General features: G+C 48.9%; 1 protein-coding gene across 1 annotated transcript in view; it reads left to right on the forward strand.

Annotated features, from left to right (window-relative positions):
* Window positions 1-22,732, forward strand: part of Prep (prolyl endopeptidase) — a 95,734-nt gene that overhangs the window by 17,046 nt on the left and 55,956 nt on the right. Inside the window, 4 exon segments of the mRNA NM_031324.2 lie at window positions 4,728-4,861; window positions 6,585-6,715; window positions 8,146-8,355; window positions 11,450-11,571. Of these exon segments, the coding sequence (NP_112614.2) occupies window positions 4,728-4,861; window positions 6,585-6,715; window positions 8,146-8,355; window positions 11,450-11,571 (597 nt within the window).

Here is a 22,732-nt window from a genome sequence, read left to right on the forward strand (position 1 = left end):
GTTGGCTCTGCAGTCCGCTCCTTAAGCGTATGTGTGTTTTCAGTTGACTGGTAAAAACCACTGGCCTTTGTAGCTTTCGATCTGTTTTCATGTGTTTAAACATTGTGAGACATCCGCGTCAAGCTGCGTAAACACGTGACCTCACATGCTTAACTATCTTGGTGATCAGAACACTTAAAATCTGCTCTAAGCAGTTTCCGGGAATACAGAATGGTCACTGTATTCAGTCACCCGAACCTTTTTCTCCTAACTTTTGCGCTCCGTGACCAGTATTTCCCCTTTACCACCCGCTGCCTGCCACCATGACCTCTGACCCCAGATAACTTCTGTCTTACTCCTCGTCCCTGAAGAGTGTGACCTCTTTAGAGTCTGTCTGCGTGAGATGGAGAAGTGTCTGTCCCTGCCTGGCTGTTCATCAGTCTGGATTGTCTTGCGTGTGACAGTTGAGTGGTGTCAGTGACAGCTCGAAACACTCCTCCTGAGGGCATGGATGGCAGTGGAATCGTCAGCCCTGAAACCCGCCACTCTTAGGCAGGAAGCCATGTTTTTGTTTTTTTTAGTTATGTTAAGAATGCACATCGCAGGGTCTCCCACAAATAAGGGTCTATGAGCCCGGTGTGGTATTAACTGTAGCCACAGTGTGTGTGTAGCAGAGCTCTGAAACTCAACCCAAACTCCCCTCCTGCCTCTCTCCCTCCTCGTCCTCTCCCTCCTCCGCCACGGGGTCTCATCGCGTAGGCGTAGCTCGGGGCCAGCCCTGAAAGGGTGACTCCTGCCTCTGACTGCCATTCCACCTCTCTGCTTGGTTTTTAAGTATTCTAATGACAAAGCGAGGAAGAGGTGCGGAGGCTGCCCTGGCTTTGAGTGAAAACGTGTGTCTGCTGTGTTCATCTGCAGATGAGGGTTCAGAGGCCCAGCTTTGGGTGCTGTGGTTGTCACCGACTGTAACTCATTCTGATTACGGTGCTGGGCTCCCTCCACCTAGTCATGTCTCCCCATGACCCTTGTACAGTTACTGTTCTCCTTATACCCTTACCCTGGCCTCTCTTCCCCCAAATGTATTCCTATCTTTCAATCAAGAAGCCAAAACTATTATGTATGTACCATATACTATGTGTAATTAAGAAGCAAAGGCCATTTGAGGGACGACTTCACAGAACACCCACCACTGCCCCATGAAAGCGCTTTCTTTCCCCAACTTAAAGAATGGTTCGGTGAAGAGCTTTAGTATCTGGACACTTCCTTTTCCCATCTCAGTGTTCGAGTTCAGTTTTTAAACATCACTCTGCTCAAATAAAGCGAGTAACTGTTGCGACCAATGTAACCGACGACAAGACTGGCCTTATTTAAAATTCCCTATAGCATGATTCTGCCTAGCGTAGCAATTGCACGACTCGTTTCTATGGGGGAAAGGCAGTAGTATGTTCACAGTGGGTGCGTCTGTTGTGGTCCGTAAGGCAGAGGGTGTGGGGCAGCTCGGAGAAGCAGAGAGAAACACAGTTCTCTACCTTTCTGCAGAACTGAGCCCAGCAGTCTGTTGGGCAGCTCCAGCTTTCAACCCTGTGAGGCCAGAAGGCAGCCTGACAACCGGGACGTGCAGAATGGAGCACCCCTGGTGGAGGTGGGGCACCTGGCAGGATCCTCAGCTTGCTGGGAGCCCCACTTAGCTTCTCTTTCTTGGACCATCTTGGCATAGCTCCTCTTTCTTGGCAAGACCCTCCAGAAAGTTGCCATTAACACCGCAGACTAATGTGCAGCGTGCCCGTTCTCTCGGTCCACTCCCATCCCTGCTTCTGTTCCTCAGAGCCCGGCTTGGCTGTGTCTAACCTGGACCTCCGCCTTGGTTGCCTGAGTGGCTCTTTCTTCACTTTTGCATCCCATGGTGTGATCTCTAAAGATGGTGACCACATTTCCTGCGTCCTTGCCCACTGTTGTCTCTCGTACTTGGGTGGAAGGCTAAGCTGCCCGGGCACCAGGTCCTGCAGACGCAGTCGGTGCCTCCTCCACTCTTCCTCTTCCTCCTGCCTGAGAGGCTCTGCTATTGCCATGGGCCGTCGTTGGCTTTGCCTGCACCTCTGCCCTGCCTCGCCTGCTAGCACATGCTAGACCCTGCGGAAAGCCACATGGCCGGCGGACAGTTTCACAGGCGGCCCAGGCGCCGGCCCCTTCTCTCTCATCTCCGCAGCTGCTGTGTGTCACTGTCTCCGTTGTTGGTGTACAGCAATCCCGGTGTGCTGCTGATAGGGTCAGTTGTATTGTAATACACATATTATACCCTATAATACGGTCAGTTAATAACAGGCTGCTGAGTCAGCTCGATGCTGGACTTTGCCGGGTGGCTTTAGCCCCACACACCCCTGTCTCCCCGTCTTTGAAGCAAGTGTGTCGTTCTCTAAATTAGGTCAGGCTCTTGGACACACACTGATCTCTACTCTGCTGCTACTGTGGGCTGCAACCGGTTTCCGCCTCACATTCTCAGCGAGGTCAAATGGCGTCAGCAAACTAGACAGGGCCACACAGCAGCTATTCTGGCCATCACAGCCATGTGGCTTGCTCTGAACATCTCCAGTTCCCTCCCTCCCTCCCTCCCTCTCTTGCCCTGATCCTGAAGATGCTGTTGTACAAGAGCATCTCGCCTGCAGGGACTGTGTGTCTGCATTAAGCCTGCTCCCAGTGCAATCCCCTCCCTCTCCTTTCCTTTCTTCCTCCCTCTTTACCTTCTTTCCTTCCCTCCTTCCTTTCCCAAACCTCTTCTCTCCTCTTTCCCTCTTTTCCTTTCCTTGAAGTACTTAAACCCGGGGTCTCAAATGCAAACACCACCAGTGTGCCATGCCCATGTAGCCCTCTTCCTCCAGCCCTTTTAAAAATATAAAAACTCCAGGAACTGGAGCGACAAAGTCTTGCCAGCACCTATGTAAAAAAGCCAGGCATGACCACTCATACCAGCACGGCACGGGGGAGGCAAATGCAGGAGGATCTCTGGGGCTTGCTGGCTGGCTACTCTAGCTGAATTGACAGCTCCAAGTTCAATGCTAGACCCTGTCTCAAAAACTGAGACGGAGAGCAGCTGAGAAAGACCCCATTGTTGACCTCTGGCCTCGACAAAGCCACACACACACACACACACACACACACCTTCTCACTTCAGAGAGGGAACTCACGACAGACCACGGCGTAAGGATACCACCAAAGTTCATTTCCTTGGTGTTCCAGGAGCAGACATGTCTCGGGACAGTCTGAATCATGTTTCTTGAGTTGCATAAACCTTGCTAATCGCTGTATCCATTTGCGGTATTCTTCTCCTTTAAAGTCGTAAACATTAATGAGTTTGGCACTGTTTGCCCCACACATGGGATTGTGGTTCTCCAAAGCAGGGCTACCAGCTCCCAGAGGAGAACCCGGGATTATCTGTCTGCTTAGAACAGCAGAGCCTAGATGGGCCCTGCCAGCTTGAGCGGCACCCAGAAATGGACTGGAGGTGATGCTGGGTTGTACCGTCCGGCACATCATGTGCTTTGTTACTTCCTGACCTCCCCTGGCTGCTTATCGATCAGTGGACGCCTGATGAGACCTACTGAGTATGGCACCTGCTTCGTTTCTAACAACATGCACACATGAAGCCTAGAGGCAGGATTTGTACCGTGTTCTAAACCACCCCTCTAGAGAAGGGGGCTCAGTGACTAGATCAGAGTATATCGTATGCATGTATGAAGAAGCCACAGTGAAGCCCAGTGTTCTGTACAATCAGTGTATGTAGCTAGAACCTGTAACCTGGCCGTAAGAATGAGGCCCTTCTCCTGCCTTATCCCCAGGCTCTCCTGACTTCCTGGGGTCCTCTTCCTTTTCTTATAAACCATGATTGTGGGGCTGGAGAGATGGCCCAGGGGTTAAGAGCACTGAACGCTTTTCCAGAGGGTTGGGTTCATTTTCCAGCACCCACATGGCAGCTCACAGCTTTCTGAAACTCCTGCGATCTGACACCTTCATAAGATTGTTGATTCTTACTCCCTGCCACTTCAAGTTTTCTAAATACCTAATTAGTTTAGTTACACATTCTAGTGACTTTTTTGCCTGGGGTTGGCACGGTGGTAGGTTTTAGATTATATGAGAAAAGTCATTGAAATAATGCTTAAGCATTTTCTCATGCATTTGACCCGGGACTTGAAGCTGGACCCTTGGGGTTTATAAATACATGTATTGATAGGGTTACCAGTGAGTGGTGTGGTACAGTGAGTTTGTGAAGAACGGAGATTCAGAAGCCAGATCCACTCCCTAACTGTATGACGTTGAATAGCTTTTCAGACTACATCAAGGTGCAGCTTTCTTAGATGTGGAAGTGGCCTCGTGAGAGAATCTTCTTGGGCTGCACAGATAGTTCAGTTAAACCTGATGCCCCGAGTCCTATCCTTGGGACCCACGTAATGGAAGGAGAGAACCATCTTCTGCAGATTGTCCTGACATCCACACAGGTGCTGTGGCATGAACACACACACACACACACACACACACACACACACACACACACACACACACACACACACACACACACAGCTTTGAAGTCACTGTGGTCCTCCTGCCTCAGCCTCCTGACCATTGGATTACACACGCCTCGAGCTGTCACACTCATCTTTAAAACTATGCTTCTGCTGATTGGTGCTAAGGAATAGTGTGTTACGTGGGGGAATTTTGTATTTGACTTGCCTTTTGTCCCCTTTAATTCTCTGCAGGCTTTCGTGGAGGCACAGAACAAGATCACAGTGCCGTTTCTTGAGCAGTGTCCAATCAGAGGTCTATACAAGGAGAGGATGACTGAGCTGTATGACTACCCCAAGTACAGCTGCCACTTCAAGAAAGGAAAGCGGTACATGGACTTGAATGTCTTCGTGTTCTTTCCACGCTCTAGCTTCATGTTGTCTTTAAAAAAACGAGAGAGAGAGAGAGAGAGAGTGTGTGTGTGTGAGAGAGAGAGAGAGAGAGAGAGAGAGAGAATGTGTAGTGCACGTGCGAGAGGTTTGTTTCTTCCTCTATCCCTCCCTCTCCCCTCCCCCTCCCTCACCCCCTCCCACCCCCTCCCCTCCCTCTCACCCTCCCCATCTCCCCCTCCCCCTTCCCTCCTCTTCCCCCTCTCCTCCCCTACCCCATGCCCCTCCCCACACCCTCCCCTTTCCCTCCCCTCCCTCTCACCCTCCCCCTCTCCTCTCCATTGAGATAAGGTCTTTCTACATAGCTCTGACTGTCCTGGAACTCACCGTGTAGACCAGACTGGCCTCAAACTCACAGAGATCTGCCTGCCTCTGCCTCCTGAAGGACTAAAGGCTCATGCCACAACTTTCCTTCTACCCTGATTTTTTGAGACGGGCTCTCTCTCTGAGAACCTGGAGCTTACCAGAGCTGGGGGATAAGACATGACGGCCACTGTGCCTAGCTTGTGTCGGTGTTGGGAATTCCAGCTCAGGACTTCATGCGGTAAACATTTCACCCACTGAGCCGTCTCCACAGCTCCCCTGAGCGCTTAAAATGCCAAGTCCAACTGAGGTGTGGCGGGGCACGCCTTTACCCCAGCACTCGGGAGGCAGAGGCAAGGGGCTCTTTCAGTTCTAGGCCAGCCTGGTACATAGTGGGACTGTGCCTCAAACAAAAGACGTGCACATGTGAACCGAGCAGTTTACAAAAGGAAGTGACTGTTGCGTTTGAACGTGAGGATAGTTTTTGTCCTGCTCAGTGCTTTCCACCGCCATAAAATAGCAGTTAAGAAATTTGGCAGTGATGCGGCCTGTGAGACTAGACTGTAGTAAATCTTTATTACCTGTGGTTACATGGCGAGCCTGTGATTCGTAAACAACACTGAAGGTTTCTTTCCTGCTAATGGTAACTTTGACTTGTAGTACTTGAAAACATTTTACTATAGGAGCTTTTTTTTTTTCTATCCAAGGCTGGGTTACAAAGCAGGGGCTGTGAATTTTGCCCTCCTGTTCTTCCCATTTCTAGCACCCACTTGAACATAATCTGTTGTTCTTTTTAAAAGAATTCTCTGTGGATGCACTGTCCACATGTCTACCCGGAATTCCTTAGCTCCCCCCCTCCCACCTCGAAGAGACGCCCTCTGTGTGCCACACCCTGCCTGGCACCCACCTTCCTAGGTCTAAGGGGAACACAGCCCTGTCCACCTGGGTGTTTGGAGAGCGAAGGGACTTGGTGGCCCCGCACAAACCCTTCTCTTTGCAGAGGCGTGCGGCTTTCACACCTGGCAGGCAGCCAGCCAGGCTGTGGACGCAGACCAGAATTTTACAGTAGAAACTCTGCTTTCATCCCACATTGGGAAGAGACCATCACGGCTTCATTTGGCTGCCAGTGCTATTTTTAGCCGACTGCTCTATCTCTACCTCGCTCTCCAAACTACAATATAAGCCGTTTGCATATCCAAGGCAGTTCAAGTTTTTACCATACTGAAGTCCTCCTGACTGTCTCATACTGGCTGTTTCCCCCTGGGTGTGGTCTTGTGAAATTTGCTCCTAGTGTGTTTTTGATTTCTTCTTGCAAATAGAAAAATGCCACAGCTAAATACAGGGAATTTCTGTCCCCAGGTATTTTTATTTTTACAATACAGGTTTGCAGAACCAGCGAGTATTATATGTACAGGACTCCTTAGAGGGGGAAGCCAGAGTGTTCCTGGATCCCAACACTCTGTCGGATGACGGCACGGTGGCACTCCGAGGTAGGTGCTGCGCAGCCAGGTCCCCGGGAGCCTGAAGTTGAGACGCCAAGCGGGCTGTGCACCATTCTGTAGAACAGATGCACACACCTTATCAGGGAAGCTAACCTTGTACCATCTAGACCACGGGAATCGCCACGTCCACCTTTCTCACTCTGATGGCATGACGCAGAGGTGGAGAGAAAGTCACACTAGATCCAGTAGTTTCTGGGATGTTGAAGTATCGTTCCTATTCCCCATAACTTCTAACCTGACTGGAAACACTTAAGCCCTCTTGCAGGAAACGGGAACCCTGCAAAGAGTCTTCCCTCTGTAAAGTGGACGGGTGATTGGAGCATGGCAATGTAGGCATTGACAGTCTGTTAGAATAAAGAGCGGGAGCACTCAGTCTTGTGGAATCGAACCTACTTGGTGCCCTGATCCTGAAGATGCTGTTGTACAAGAGCATCTCGCCTGCAGGGGCTGTGTGTCTGCATTAAGCCTGCTCCCAGGGCAATCCCCTCCGTAGGCCGTAGCGAAGATAAACCTTGATTTGTTCTGTGTAAGGAAGAAGTGCGTTGTTCTCAAGGTCTGGGGTTTAATAGTTACACAGTCAAATTGCTGCCTAATAGACCAGCTGATCCTAAGGAAGACCAGCGTGTCCCACTGTCCTGTGCTAAAGCACGGTACAGGTTTGGTCCGCTAGAACCGTGAGCTTGAGCGGTGATGTTTATTACTCCATTGGGGAGTCAGAGGGCCCCATCTCATTGGATCTGTGGAAAGACCTTTACACGGGCATTTCTTAACCATTTCCAGCTATGCCTTTGTTACTTAGTGGTCCTCTTCACCCCCAAGTAGGCTTAATACATAAATGATGATATGTATTGGAAGTGGGGTACCAGCTTTTTTGATAAGAGGATGTTAGTGTCTCCATGAGTTTGAACCTGTGATTTAAAATGAATTCAATGCTATAGTTATTAATCTTTGAATGTCTGTAATGCCCCCAAAATGAGGCTGTAGAGAGTGATTTCAAGTGCTTTGGCGTCCATCCCAAAAATTACCTAATGGCTGTAATTTAATCCTGTTATATGCTACGTATCATAATCCAGTCATTACTATAAAAGCAGATTTCTCCGTACTTACTCACTTCACAGTATAAATAAAATATGCTGTAGGTCCCGGATGAGTTCTGCTTTTAACCGAGCTACTCATCGAGCTGTAAACTTTCATACAGAAGCATCTTAATGGACAATATATTCCAAGGCTTCCTTTTACCCAGGGAGAGAGTATGGCCTAAGGGGGTTTTGTCTTCTTAATGGTAATTCCTTCAGCCTTAGCTGAGCCGGGGTTGGTCCCCATGCTATGACAGGCAGCTTAGACAGTGTGGGTGACGACTGCAGGCAAGGTTAAGAGTTGTACCCGAAGGTCACACGGCCATTCCCTGTGCCCCACAGGTTATGCCTTCAGCGAAGATGGTGAATACTTCGCCTATGGTCTGAGCGCCAGCGGCTCAGACTGGGTGACCATCAAGTTCATGAAGGTCGACGGTGCCAAAGAGCTTCCCGACGTGCTGGAGAGAGTCAAGTTCACCTGTATGGCCTGGACGCACGATGGCAAAGGAATGTTCTACAACTCATACCCACAGCAGGACGGCAAGAGCGACGGTACGTGAATATTCGCTACAGTGAAGCCCGGTTGTATTAAAGACTATGACTTCTTGTAACTAAAAGGGAAGCTGGGTTGACGGACGCCGCTTATGGTCCTGAATGTATCTGACCTTTTCACATCGAAACACACGTGTTATCCATCAACCCATCGATCAAGTTACAAAACTTCTTATTTAAACCTCGTAGCATTTACAGTTTTGTGTTCTTCTGGCCGTGTCCTTTGACCGCGTGCAGCGCTGGTGGCTGGTGGTGTCCCCGTGGCTGCAGGTTGGTTAGTAATTGTGACTGGTTTAAGAAGGCCAGCGTCTCCCAGCTGTAATCTTGCTGATTTCTTGGTGCCGTGTGGAGGGCTCTGGAATTGACATGAGCAGCTTTCATCGTGCTTCCTACCAGCGTTCCTAAAAGAGCATGGGTTCTTAAGCACCATAACGTGTTTCTCACATTTTTGCCTTGTATCACGTATTGTCCCAACCACTTGGTACATTTTCACAGTGAGAAAATAAAGTTTAGTCTCACAGCAGTCTTCAGGATCAGCAATATATGTGAATTGCTTTATGGTGATAAGCAGCCGATGCCTAGCGCTTAAAAAAATAATAATTTAAATAAATTAAAAAATATAATTAAAAACAAATTTGAAACAGTAAATTAAAATAATATAATATTAAAAAATTAAAATTCACAGAAGAATTAATAAAGATATATATATCTCCTTGGTGATGCCTAGCATTTTAAAAATAAATAAATAAAAACTAATTTAAAATAATTAATTAAAATAATATAAATATTAAAACAATTAAAATTCACGGAAGGGTTAATAGAGATATGCATGCATATATCCTTGGTGTTGTCACCAGAGGGAGGAATAATTAATAACTTAAAATGAGCTAATCTGCCATGGCCGTCGTCAGCCAGACGTAGCTTGGACTCAGCTGTGAGGCATCACCATGGCTGTTATCATGGAGGTTGATTTCAGTGCCTTGGAAATCTTCTATGCTCCACCGGTTTCCCCTCCCTTCCCTAGTACCAACCCTGACCATTTCTTTTTCTGCTGTTTCAGACAGGGTCTCACCGTGTTGCCCAAACTGGCCTTGAACTTAGATCGTTTTGCCCTAGCTTCCCAGGTACAGGGTGCAGGCGTGTGCCGCCGTGCTGGGCACCACTGGCCCTTTCTGTCTGGATAGTTTTAGCTATACAGACGCAGGCTCTTCAGATCAGCTCCTGCCGTTAGGCCCTCCGAGGAGCGCTTCTTTTTAATAAGGGGGAACATTTTGCGGTCGGTCATACTTATCCCTTCCTTAGCTCAGGGAAGCTCTCCTTGTTTTTAGCGGCTGTGTACCAAGTTGCCATCACAGGTGGACATTTGTGAGCCTTTGCGTGATGAAGTCCAGGCATCACAGTTGCCAGATCTGAGGGGGGGGAACCCCTAAGAACCATCCTCCAAAGCCTGGGCCCCCCTCCCCCACTAGCAAACTGTCGAGGGTCCCTGGCTGGCCCCCCAGTGTCTGCGATGCTCTCAGGGTTTGGGGAGCTCTGTGCTGGCTGTGTTTTCTTGTGATTTGTTTCCTGGCGACACAGGATGTGTGGCCCTCATCCACAGATTGTTTATCTTGATGGCCGAGTTCATCAGTGACCTTTTATATCTAAAAATGGGGCACCTACCCCAAGGGCCACTTAGACTTCGCCCACACTGTCATTCCTTGGTTAGCATTTTACATTTTGGTCTGTGATCTTCTTTTGAGTTAATTTTCGTGAGGAATGTAAAGTTTATGCCCAGATACGCGATGTTTTTTGGTTTTCTAGTACCGTTTGTTAAAAGGCTTGTTATTGCATCGTATTTCCTCCTTCGTGCGTTTATTAAAGATCAACGGACTGCATTCATGTTGGTCTTATGTCTGGGCTCTCAATCCCGTTGCTAAACTGCTTGCCTGTGTGTTTTGCTTGTATGTTCCACATCATCACGAGTCCTGTAGCGTTTTCTTCTTTTCAACTAATTGTTCATTTCCACATCTTAATTCAAGGTCAGGGCATCACGAGAGGCGTTGGTTATTGTGCTTCCCTCTTGCTCACAGCCCCACCCCCACCCCTCCCATCCTCCCTGGTGCCCTTTCCTCCCCTCCAGCTAATCAATTCTTTCACCATTTATTGCCCTTTTCTGTCTGTGAGAGGGAGGTCCACTACCCTCGGTTTCCTGCCTCCTGTTTTATTTTAAAGCAGTGCCTTGCCCGGTAGAGCTGGCTGCAGTGGCCTCGGCTCCCCAGTGCCGGGATGACAGGTGGACACCACTGTCCCTGCCGGAACAGAGTTAGCTGGGGTCAGGTCTCCAACCTTTTCTTCACCTTCAGTGCTGGCCGTGGCTCTGAGTATTTTTGTTTCTGTTGGGCAAGCCAAAGCATCTGGGGAGGAAAGGGTTTATTTTGTCTTACACTTTCAGGTAATACTCCATCACGGAGGGAAGTCAGGGCAGGTCCTCAAGGCAGGCACTGAGGCAGAGACCACGGAGGAATGCTGCTTGCTGGCTTGCTCCTCGTGGCTTGCTCAGTTTGCTTTCTTATATACCCAGGGGTGGCACCGGGCCCAGTAGGCCTGACCCTCCCTCATCAATCATCGATCAGGAAAATCCCTTCATCGGATTGCCTGTAGGCGTTTTTCCAGTTGAGGTTCCTTTCCCCCTGATAACTCCAGATTGTGTCAGATTGACACAAAACAAACAAACGCCATCAGGGCAGTTCCTGTCTATCCACAGATTGAGATACTGGGGTCCTGGCGTTGTGGCTAAAGGTCATGTTGGGAAGAGGTAACACATTGGTAGCACCGAGATTACTTATTTCACTTCTTTTGGATGCTGACGATTTTCCGTACGGACCTTGTGCTACTTTGTTAGATTCGTGGTGGATTTTTTTTTTTTCACTTTGTAGGCCGCCAATGGTAACTTCACTCCTCTCCTCGCTTGCTGGAGTTTGACCTTGTGTCTTTTCACGCTGCGTCCTGCAACCGTCTTCTCGACATCCGAGATGTTCTTAGCCTCGCCCGATGGAGGTAGGCCTCCTTAAGATTGTCAACTGCGTTTCAGCAAGTGCGTTCTGTTCCTCAGGCACAGAGACGTCCACCAATCTCCACCAGAAGCTCTGTTATCACGTCTTGGGGACGGATCAGTCAGAAGACGTTCTGTGTGCCGAGTTCCCCGATGAGCCTAAATGGATGGGAGGAGCCGAGGTATGGTGTGCTCGTCCTCAAAGACGCGCCTCGTGGGTACTTGTGTAAATATTTCTAATAGGGATGTGAATATTTCTAATAAGGGTTTCTAATAGCTGTGAAGTACCAGTGTGGGATTTTCAAACACTGCTCTTCAAATGGATTACTAAGAGTGAGGGTGGTAAGTCGTTTAACTGTTAATTTCAGCATTAAAGTCTTAATAAAAGCAAAAGCTGCTTATGGTTATGGTGACATAAAGCATGAACACCCCAGAGATTGGTACCGTGGTCTTCTAGAATGCTTCCCGCTGCCCTCAGGCGAGAGGGAGAGACCGAGCCTCTCAGTGTTCTTTCTTCATTGGTGCCATGTTTTCTCACCAGGCATCTTGTAGACATTTCCCCACTGGATAAGGATTCATGCACGCATTGAGGGTGGGTCTTGAGAGTCAGCCGTGAGGGTCCATCGGTGCCCTCACAGTAAGATCCCAAGTTTCCGTCTGTGTACGAGGAGTGTTTGTTGTTGACGGAGGGGGAGCATTCTGTGTGCTTTTTTATTGAGGTTGGGATGTAACATCCCACTGTGGGAAAGAATCCACCAGAGACCTGTTAGTGAGCCGGGGCACTCTCTCTCTTCTGAAAAGCTAGTAGAACTTTGGCAGGAGAGGAACCTTTTAAATTTTAAATTCCTTACTTCCGAGTCTGGTTGGAGGGATACAAGAACAGTGGCAGCGTCTTGTCTCTGTGTCTTCATGTGTAGTAGTTTAAGTCGTTCTTTAACCAGACCAAGAGTTTCCCGCCATGACTCCTTTGGGTGTCAGGTGAGGTCTGGAAGGTTGTGCTTCTCTTTCCTCTGTGACTGGGAAGGGAGGGACTAGAGGAAGGGGATGGCTCCTCCAGAGCCGATTGCTGGCTGGGGTTTGCCTTGGCTGCTCAGTTGTGACTGCTTCCCTCTGCCATCCTCTGTGGCGCCGGTGCCCCTAGTTCTGTGGTTCCTGCTAGCCTTTCCACCTTCAAGAGCTTCTATTTCTTCTTGAGGTGTTTCTGTGAGGTTCACACCTCCATACCTCTCAGCAGGTAGGAAGCCTCCTGGCCCAGAGGAAGTCACAAAGCTGTCCTCTCAGCTGCCTTCCAAGGACCTCAGGCCACCTCCTGTTCACAGCTCCTCCTGTGCCTGGAGAAATTTTGTCCTGGGCCTCTGGGGTCTAAGCAAGCACAGGACAGCTGTCACAGGAAGGCGTCAGCTACTTAATGTGGATGAAGGGTCAGGGTGGAGGGGAGAGGTTGCCCTGTTCCATGTCAGGTGGGCCACCCCCACCAAAGACTTTGTTATTTTGAAGTCATTTGTGAACCAGAACTTAAACAAAAATCTCAAACTTCCCAGCAGAGGGCGCTGCAGACTAAAGATTGTGGAACTCCTCTCCGTGAGGAGGGCTCAGACAGCTGAGTCATACGCTGGGGACTTAACTCTGTCACACCTTATTCTTGAAGTTTTTGTCCTTTTTTTTTTTTTTTTTTTTTTTTTTTTTTTTTTTTCCCGGAGCTGGGGACCGAACCCAGGGCCTTGCGCTTCCTAGGCAAGCACTCTACCACTGAGCTAAATCCCCAACCCCGAAGTTTTTGTCCTTTGAATCCTAAATCTTAATATGTATTGCATATAGCCGTAAGCTATTTTCATACATATTAGCTTTTGATCTCTAGGAATTTAAAAATACATTCTCGTATATACAGTTATAGATGTTATACATAGACTCACGTGGGAAATTCACACACACACACACACACACACACACACACATACACACACACACAACATGGAGGGAGTCCTGTTTTCTGTTGGCCAACTTCTCTTGGGCGTGTGGTAACCCTGGAGTGTGGTTAGAATACACAGTGTGTTGGTCTGGGGGCCACCGTAGGCTCATGTATTTAAATATTTGGCCCCAGGTAGGGAAACTGTTTGGGAAGGATGAGGAGGTGTGGCCTTGTTGGAGGAGGTGTGTCACTGAGGGAAGACTTTGAGGTTTCAAGAGTCCACCTCAGGCCCAGTTGCTCTCTCTGCCATACCTGTGGTTCTGCTGTAAGTTCTCAGCTACTGCTTCAGTGTCTGCCCACCTGCCTACCCACCTGCCCGCCTGCCTGCCTGCCTGCCTGCCTGCCTGCCTGCCTGCCTGCCTGCCCGCCCGCCTGCCCGCCTGCCTGCCTGCCTGCCCACCTGCCTACCCACCTACCCGCCTGCCTGCCTGCCTGCCTGCCTGCCTGCCTGCCCGCCTGCCTGCCCGCCCGCCTGCCTGCCTGCCTGCCTGCCTGCCCGCCTGCCCACCTGCCTACCCACCTGCCCGCCTGCCTGCCTGCCTGCCTGCCCTCCTGCCTACCCACCTACCCGCCTGCCTGCCTGCCCGCCTGCCCACCTGCCTACCCACCTGCCCGCCTGCCTGCCCACCTGCCTGCCTGCCTGCCCGCCTGCCTGCCTGCCCACCTGCCTGCCCTCCTGCCTGCCCACCTGCCTGCCCACCTGCCTGCTCACTTCCCTGCCTGCCCGCCTGCCTGCCCACCTGCCTGCCCGCCTGCCTGCCCACCTGCCTGCCCGCCTGCCTGCCCACCTGCCTGCCTGCCTGCCCACCTGCCTGCTCACTTCCCTGCCCACCTGCCTGTCCACCTGTCTGCCTACCTGCCCTCCTGCCTGCCCTCTTGCCTGCCTGCCTTCCTGCCCACCTGCCTGCCCACCTGCCTGCCCACTTGCCCTCCCGACTACCTGCCTCTGTTCTCCCTGCCCTGATGGTTATGGGCTCACCTTATGAAACTGTAGGCAAGCAGCCAGTTAAATCCTTTCATTTGTAAAGTGCCTTGATCATAGTGTCTCTTCACAGCAGTAGAACAGTATTCAAGGCACCTAGTGATGGATGCCCCCAAAGGTGGGAGCTGGTTTTCCCTTTCCCAGAAAATATCAATTGCAGGTAGCTTCTTGGTGGGACTTTTGTCCACAAGGGGAACCCTTGTTTGTGTTAGGATTGTTTGTGTCTGGTGTCACCTGTGTCCTGTCACAGTCTATAAGTTCATATGTGCCATCACCCACCACCTCGGGCTCCTACAGTCTTTCTGCCTCCATTTCTCTCTCTCTCTCTCTCTCTCTCTCTCTCTCTCTCTCTCTCTCTCTCTCTTTCTGAGACACACAGAGAGAGAGACAGACAGACACACACAGAGACAGACAGACATAGGAGCTGTTGATTGATGACATGGGAAAAAGGACTTGGGAGGAGTTGGGGGAGGGGGAGAATATCAAAATGTTGAATGAAAAAAAAGTTTGAATAAGATTAATTTTTTTGTTAATTTTGAGAATCTTATACATTGCATGCGGTATATTGTGGTCATATTTACCTGCTAATGGCTCCCATATCTTCCCCCCATCCCGTTCTACTCCCTCCCAACTGCATAGCCTCTTTTTTGTCTGTTGTTTCAGATCGCTCACTGATTCAGATTTGTGCCACCCACATGATCATGGATGTGGCGCCCACCGTCCACCACAGTGTGGTCACTTTCTCTAGGGGGCACCCTCTGGGAGAAAAATGAGCTTCCCTCCCTCGGAAGCTGTCAGTTGTCTGTCTGTAGCTTCTCAGGCGGGGTCAGTCTTCTCCCAAGTCCAGTGTCTACTCTCCCCACGCCCTCTCCTGAGCATAGGGAGGGAGTGGCTGAGTAAGCACGCCAGCCACCGGACTTACTCAGCCACCGGACTTACGTTTCGGACTTTGATCAAGTGTGACTTTTTGCATTAGCCACCGTCCACAGCACCGAGACAATGAGGTTGGAGCTCCGCAGAGGCACTGATCTGCGGGTTTACAGATAGGGATTTAGAGGTCAGTCTGACATGTCCGTTTACCAAAGTAACCACTGTAGCTTCCCAGGAGGAAGCCCCGCCAATCTTTGGTTCTTTAGAGTATCGGGGACGCATTTCCTCCAGCGGAGTTGACCTTCAATCCAGGCAGAAATAGTTGGTTACCCCATAGCATTCTTGCTACTGTTTGCACCCAGGGCATATCACCTTGCTGGTTGTTAATGTAGCCCAAGGGCATAGCTGGGTAAGACCCTTGATGTCTTTCCCGCCCAGCAGTGGGTATAACACCCCAGTCACCATATTGATTACCACAGCATGCCCTGGAAGACAGACGGCCTCAGAAACCAACCTCAGAAACCTCTAGCTGTGGGCAAGCAAGAGTGCTTGTGCTGCCCCTTTCAAAGCAGCTCGGTAGGAATTCCACTTGATAGGAGTGGAGGTTAGGTGTCCCCTTGCTGAACGGCTTGGGACTGACTTCCTTCCTTCAGATCTTGCACTGTTTGTGTATACTTAGTAAAGCCCTGTGCTGCTTCATGAACACCTAGTCTAGTTCGTTTTCCTGCCCCTGTACTAAACACCAAGACTCAGAACAACCTGGGGAAGGAACGTATTTCATCTCCGTGGTTAGAGTCAGTTATCAAGGGAAGTTAGGGTGGAAACCTTGGGGAATCGGCCCTCAGGCTCACATCCAACAACCTTTCTCCTACAGCTCAGGCCCACCTGCCTTGGGATGGTACCACCCATGGTAGGAGGGGCTCTCAGACTTCCATTAGCAATGGACTTGGGGCTCCCTTTCCCAGGTATGTCAGGTTGACTGTCATGATGAGCCTTCCCAGGACCCCACTTGATGATCTTCATGGTCTATAACACATGCATCGCTGAACGTCATTTTTTAAAGGGCCTGTATCTCGACAGCTGCAAACTGTCACTTGAGCTGCCGTGGTGTCATATGTCAGCACCCCAGCGTACGTTTGCCTCAGTGCATGTGTGGAGTCACAGAAGAGAGATAGTTCACGCCTTCTGTTATGGTCCTCGGGACCAGGTTTAGATTATCGGGCTTTGCTCAGCTAGCATCTCCCCCTACTGAGCCATGTTGCCGGTCAGATTTGGGGTTATTGAAGGAAGGGAAACAAATGGAACTCTTGAGTATCCGGGCTTGTGTACCAGGAGAGGAAGAATGGACAGATTAGAGACGTCAGTGCCCATCCCTTGCCAAGAGCTGCATTATTTTGAATAGGGTTATTATTTTCTTGGTTTGTCTGGTTTGGTTTTTGCTCAGGATGTTCTGCCGTATGCAGTTCTAACTTACCAGGCAGCATGTATCAGATGGCGTTTGGATAGATTCTGCCATCCATGAATCCTACCTGAAAACTCATCACGGGCAAGGAGTTTGGCATTTGGAAACTTTTCCTTAATTGAGTGCTGGGAACAGACTCAGTATCAACGTGATGCTGTTAGGATTCAAAGCCGTTATGAAAGGAGTACAATCAATCTGGTAAAGATCTCCTCAGAGGAACATGGTGAACTCTCCAAGCTGTTAAAACCTGTTTCCCTGCCTCGGTCAGCCTCCGGTCTCAGGTGCCTCTGCTTCCTCTGCACCCTTACACACACACAGTTCTCAGCTCCGGCACCCGACACAGAAACAGGTGACCGTTTTAGTCCTAGAGGGTGGCATCTGTCAGTCCTGAGACATCATCTGAGAATGATGGCATTGCGTATAGCCTGGGTACACACTAGGCAGTTCCCTGGTGACGGGACTCCATACCTACTCTACCCTAAGCAGTTGTAAGCCTGGGAAGCCTTAAGCAACTGGTTTTAAAAGTCTGGCTCCTCCTTCCCAAAGCATTCTGGGATCTACGTTTTTTCAGAGCATTCTCCATTAGTTCTCTGACCATCATACATCATGCTCAGTCAACAAAATATCAGTTATTCCTGTTTGTGTCTGTCTGTCTGTCTCAGACATCTTAGTGTTAACCCTCCAAGCCCTGCCCTGATTGGTTTTCCATGGAATCTAGAATCGAGTTCAGCGGCAGCCCCTGGATAGCCCCTCAGTAATCTTGGTTGGATAAACTCGTCCTCAGCTATGGTCCACTGAGTAGCTGTGTTTGAGGCATGTCTTTGATAGAAGAAATAGAAGCTAGGTGATCTCAGTGAAATCAGCCACCTTTGGTGGCACCCGTGTGCCCTCGTCTACTCTGGGCAAACGGATATGCTTTCTTTTCGCAAAGGTTTTGCCTGCAAACCTCGCCGTGGTAGCTCACGGCAGGAGTGAGACTGCACACAACTCTGTCTCCATTTTTGGTAGTATTTCCACGTGTCAGCAACCAAAGCCAGCCCCGGGTGGCAGCGTTCTTGGTTCCTCCCCATTGGAATACCGGCGTACTAAACCTCATGGTAGTAAGAACGGCGACTTTCAGTTTTGATTCCTGCCAATGCCGTGAGGAAGGAGAGTAGATCTAGTCTCGGGACATAGCTGCCTCGTTTATGGTGATGCTGACCTTTAATCAAGGAAAAAAGTGACTGTGACTTTAAGGAAGTTCACAAGACTTAAAATCTTTGTGTATCTTTAAAAGAAAGGACGTGGAAACTAGGAACTAGGAATTGCATATTTCATAACTGGTCGGGCTAGCATTACTGCCTCTCTTTTGCACACAGTGATTTTAGTCAGGTTGCTTCTGGGAAGCGAGGTTATTACAGCTTCTATCCTACGGCTGAAACAGCAGACTCAGTAGAGGAAGACTTAGGCTGCCATCAAAGACTCTCTTGTTTGTTTGCTCCTTGATTTTTTTCCCCCCTTTTCTCTGGTTTTTTTAAGAAAAGAGTTGGAAAGACCTTATTAGCACAATGTGTGTCTTCCCACTGATCTCTAAAAAAATCATCTTTAAAAATCACCTTAATGCAGTCTAAGAAGCTAGGCAACTGTTAATTTTTAGTTGAGAAAGGTATTTTTTCTAATCTGTACATTGAGAGGAAAGTAATGTATACGTAGTTTTGGGATTGGTAGCTTGAACATGGAAAATACCAAGGAGTTTCCAGTTAAGCAAATTATGTGACTCCGTGATGATCACCAGGAGGAGGAGGTCCCCTGTCTTAACTGGCATTGTGACAGTGACGTGCCCTGGGACTTGTGCCTTAGACTAACTATGAACTGCTGGGCCTGTTAGTCTAGTGGTGCTGGGGGGAGCTCTTGGGACGTGCTAGCAGCAGCTGCTCGCCAAGGTCTGGCGCTCTTGCACAAACGTTGCCGTTCTGTCTTTCCGTTGACTGAGGTGCTGCAGCTGAAGCACATGTCATTTGTGATTGATGTGGCATGGCTTTAAACAGCTGCACGGTTTCTGTCTGTTTTCAAAGGACAGGAGAACAGAAGCCTGAACTAATTAATGTTAAAGAGGCTGCTTTGCATAATATTTAATAAAATTGTAATTGCGATTACGGATGCTTTTCGTATAGGACGGTCGAAAAAGGTAGGGTTGAAATGATGAGCATTAGTTCCTTAGCTTTCTTTATTAAAAGCAGAAGAGAAGTAAAACGTGAGTCTGGTCAGTCTGAAGTGAAAAAGAAAGGTTCGTAATGAAAATGACTTCGAGGTGTTAGAGTTGTACATACTGTAATTCTAGCGCTCAGTAAGTGGAACCAGAAGGACCAGGAAGGAATTGAAAGCCATCTGTAGTTGCATAGTGAGTTCAAGGCCAGTCTGACCTACATGAAATTCTGTCTTTAAAAAAGGAAAGTGAATATATACACACATACACACATACAGGCACACAGACACACACACAGGTCTGGGACTGTAGCTGATTGGTAGAACACATGCTTGACCTGGAAGCCTCACGTTCGCCCTCCAGAACAAGAGAAGAAAAGGGGGAAAAGCAAGAATAGAACAGTGGAAAGACTTGATAACACTGGTTTTTAAAAAGCTTTAGAATCTCAGATTGGATATTGAAAACCAAACCAGGTCTCATTTCCTTTCGACAGGCTCGCCATGCAGTAGGGTCTTCTTCGCTGACCACACCGGTCAGTACGGTTCCTGCCTCAGCTCCTGTCCTGCACAGCCAGAGAACTAAACACAAGAGCTGAAGCAGCCGTTGCAAGAACTTCATTAACAGATAATTAATTGGGGGTGACGCATGAGAGAGGTTATTTCTACAGACGCATCAGCCTTCTGCCTTGAGGGACCCCATCACAAGGATGACCAACTCGGAGCATTTTATTCTCACCAAACTAAGGATCCAGAGGGGCTGAAACTACTAGAATTTGTGTGGCCATGGGGACTTCCCAGGATGAGTCATAGGGATTTACTTTAGGATGGCTCAGTGACTTCAGCTGTCTGTCAGGACGCATGTGCATTGAATGGGACTCTCTAATTCAGGCTCAGCACAACACCCAGGAGCTATAAACTACTAAAGGCTTGACAAGGCTTGGTGTTACTACAAAAGTCACAACATTGTTATCACAAAAGTAGCAAAGCCTTACCAGCACCTAGGGAGACAGTGGTCCCTGGGGAGCTAGGGCTTCTGCAGTCAGGCTTCAGGCCACAGCCAGCAAGGCTGGCGGGCAAGTGGGAAAGGAGCCAGCTGCTTTGCCAGCAAATTAATTGATTCAAAACATTTTACAGGCAGATTAGAAAGAAAGAGTCCTGACGACATTCCAAGTCGCAGAATCCAATTCAGAAGTCACCACATGGCCAGTGAAGCAGAATAATGTGACCCTAAAGCCAGAAAAATCCTTAATCCTAGGGAGAGATTCAGGATCGGCAAGTGAGTCAGCAGAGATTTTAAAAAGTTACAGAAGTAATCTACAAAGGCGTTTGGACAATGTTAGGCAGGACCAAGAAAAGCTCATTGTCTAAAATGCCAAGATAGAGGTGAGGGTGTTCTTAAAATGTAAATGAGGGGGAAATGCAAAAAAAAGTTACTTTGGATTAATTATACAAACCCACAGATCCAAGGCGCGCAGCAAATCCCAAGCACACTGTTAAAGCTACCTCTGTAGTAATCTACTTGCAAACGAGTGAAAGGAACAAGGAAATACCAAAGGCCTCCAGATTAAAAGTGCTCCCGAGTGTATGAACGCACTCACAGTACGCACATACAGTATACACACACAGCACACACACACACAGCGCACACGCATGCTACATATGGATAAAGTCAAACTAAGTGACAGTTCTGTGGCATTGCCAATGAGCCGTGCCAAGAGACCTCCCCATGGGCCCTACCCCGGTGCTCTTTTTAAAACTACAGACTTTTACCACATGTCCTGTCCCCTTTGCTAAGATTTCTTCCTGTTCTTTGTGGCATTTGTTGGTGTGTAATATGTGGCATAGTTCCATACTCAGGTGTGTCTCCTTTGTCAAGTGTGACATTTTCTGTGACTTTACTGACGCATCATTAGCATACAGAAACAAAACATACATGAGTTTGTACCTAGATACTTACAACATGTCTGTGGAGTGACCAAATAAAAGAACAACAGTTAGGTATAGCAGACTTTGTAGACAGAACAATAGTTGTGTACGCCTGTCTGTCTGTCTGCGTGCATTCATGACTGTTTCTGTGTGCGTGTGAGTGTGTGTGTGTGTGTGCGCATGCCTGTCTGCCTGCGTGCATTCATGAATGTTTCTGTGTGTGTGTGTGTGTGTGTGTGCGTGTGTGTGTGTGTTTGTGTGTGTGTCTGGCTGTGCCTGTGCCTGTCTGTCTGTCTGCCTGCGTACATTCATGAATGTTTCTGTGTGTGTGTGTGTGTGTGTGTGTGTGTGTGTGTGTCTGTGTGTGTCTGGCTGTGCCTGTGCCTGTCTGTCTGTCTGCCTGCGTACATTCATGAATGTTTCTTTGTGTGTGTGTGTGTCTGTGTGTGTCTGGCTGTGCCTGTGCCTGTCTGTCTGTCTGCCTGCATGCATTCATGAATGTTTCTTTGTGTGTGTGTGTGTCTGTGTGTGTGTGTGTGCGCGCGCTCATAAAGACGAAGGATTTAAAGAATTCGCCCTGTGACTAGAGGCTTGCCAGCTCTTTAACCGGAAGAGTGAGCTAACAGATTGGAAACTCTGCAAAGAGTTGTACTTGGGCTCTGTTCTCTTAAGACCCATAGCTGGTTAGACGAGGTGCACCCACATTGTGGAGGGAAATGTGGTTTACTCTGTGTCCACTCATTTAAGAACCATTACTACAGAAGCCTCTTGATTAATGCTTAACCAAATATCCAGACTCTGTGGCTCAGCCAAGTTGCCGTAAAGTTACCAATCATGAGACTGTAGAATCTCATACGCTGCAGCCGGGCGATGACATAGGTTGGCACTCCTTACTTTAGATTCCTATTATTACTTTTTTTTTTTTACACTACCTGTGGGTACGCTTTTTCATACTTGAAACTCTCAGAAGTGGAGGCTTTTTCCCTCTGAGATCCTGTGGGAGAACTGACTAAGGAAATGGATGAAGACCTACTCTGGGGAAAGGTGTGACTGTGGCCCTGGACTTCCTACCTGCATCCGCTCTGCTAACCCTTGCTTATTTAGAAGGGTAGCCCTATAAACACAACCCTCGGCAGACCTAGAGGTGAAGCGTGTTAGTGTTCAAAATATCAAACTACACTTTCTCAGATAATAGGTGAGGAATTTAAATACAAATTACCACTTCCTATTTCCCGATAATACTTAAATTCCTGCGTGTTGGGCAGTGGACTGTGTCAGGAAACTTGGCAAGGTTGAGTGGGTTTAGAAACCCTGGCGCCCACCTGAGGATGGTAGGAGTTTCCCTACTCCCAACCAGATCCTGGGTTGGGACGGGTGACCACAACTCCCCATGTAAGAACGTGACCAGTGGTCACGTAGCACAGAACACAGAACTCCGTGTTAATTAATGAAGTATCTAGATGGGCTCTGAGGGTTCACCCAGTGAGCTTCCCTTCCTGGACAGTCCTTTCTACAAAAGGTATCTGGTCTCTGGCCCTCCCTGAGGAAAGCGTATGCACCATTTTCCAGGATGGACAGTGAATAAACAGTATAGGTAAGCATCAAGAACAGTCTTGGGGAGCATGGAGAAAGTCTACGGTGAACCTACTTCTCCCTTAGAAGGTCCCTCTGTGCTCCCAGACATTCACCCGCTGAGCTAAGCCAGAGTCACCCCTCCCCTCCAGCCTCACGGCAGATCCAAGGCCCCCTCCATTCCAAGTCCTCTGCCCAGTTGTCAGAACCCCAACTTCAACCTCAGCCTACATCATTCCTCACCCAGGCTGGGGTCCCCATCTTAGGCTGTGTTTTCCCATCCCCTGAGCAATGTATCCACATTCCCAGCAAGCCCAGCACCTGATGATGGCGTAGGGTAAAATACAGTCTTATCGTCCTGCTTTTCGTCTGCCTGAG

The sequence above is a fragment of the Rattus norvegicus genome, chromosome 20, assembly GCF_021556685.1.
Source record: "Rattus norvegicus strain SHRSP/BbbUtx chromosome 20, alternate assembly SHRSP_T2T, whole genome shotgun sequence".
Lineage (NCBI taxonomy): Eukaryota > Metazoa > Chordata > Mammalia > Rodentia > Muridae > Rattus > Rattus norvegicus.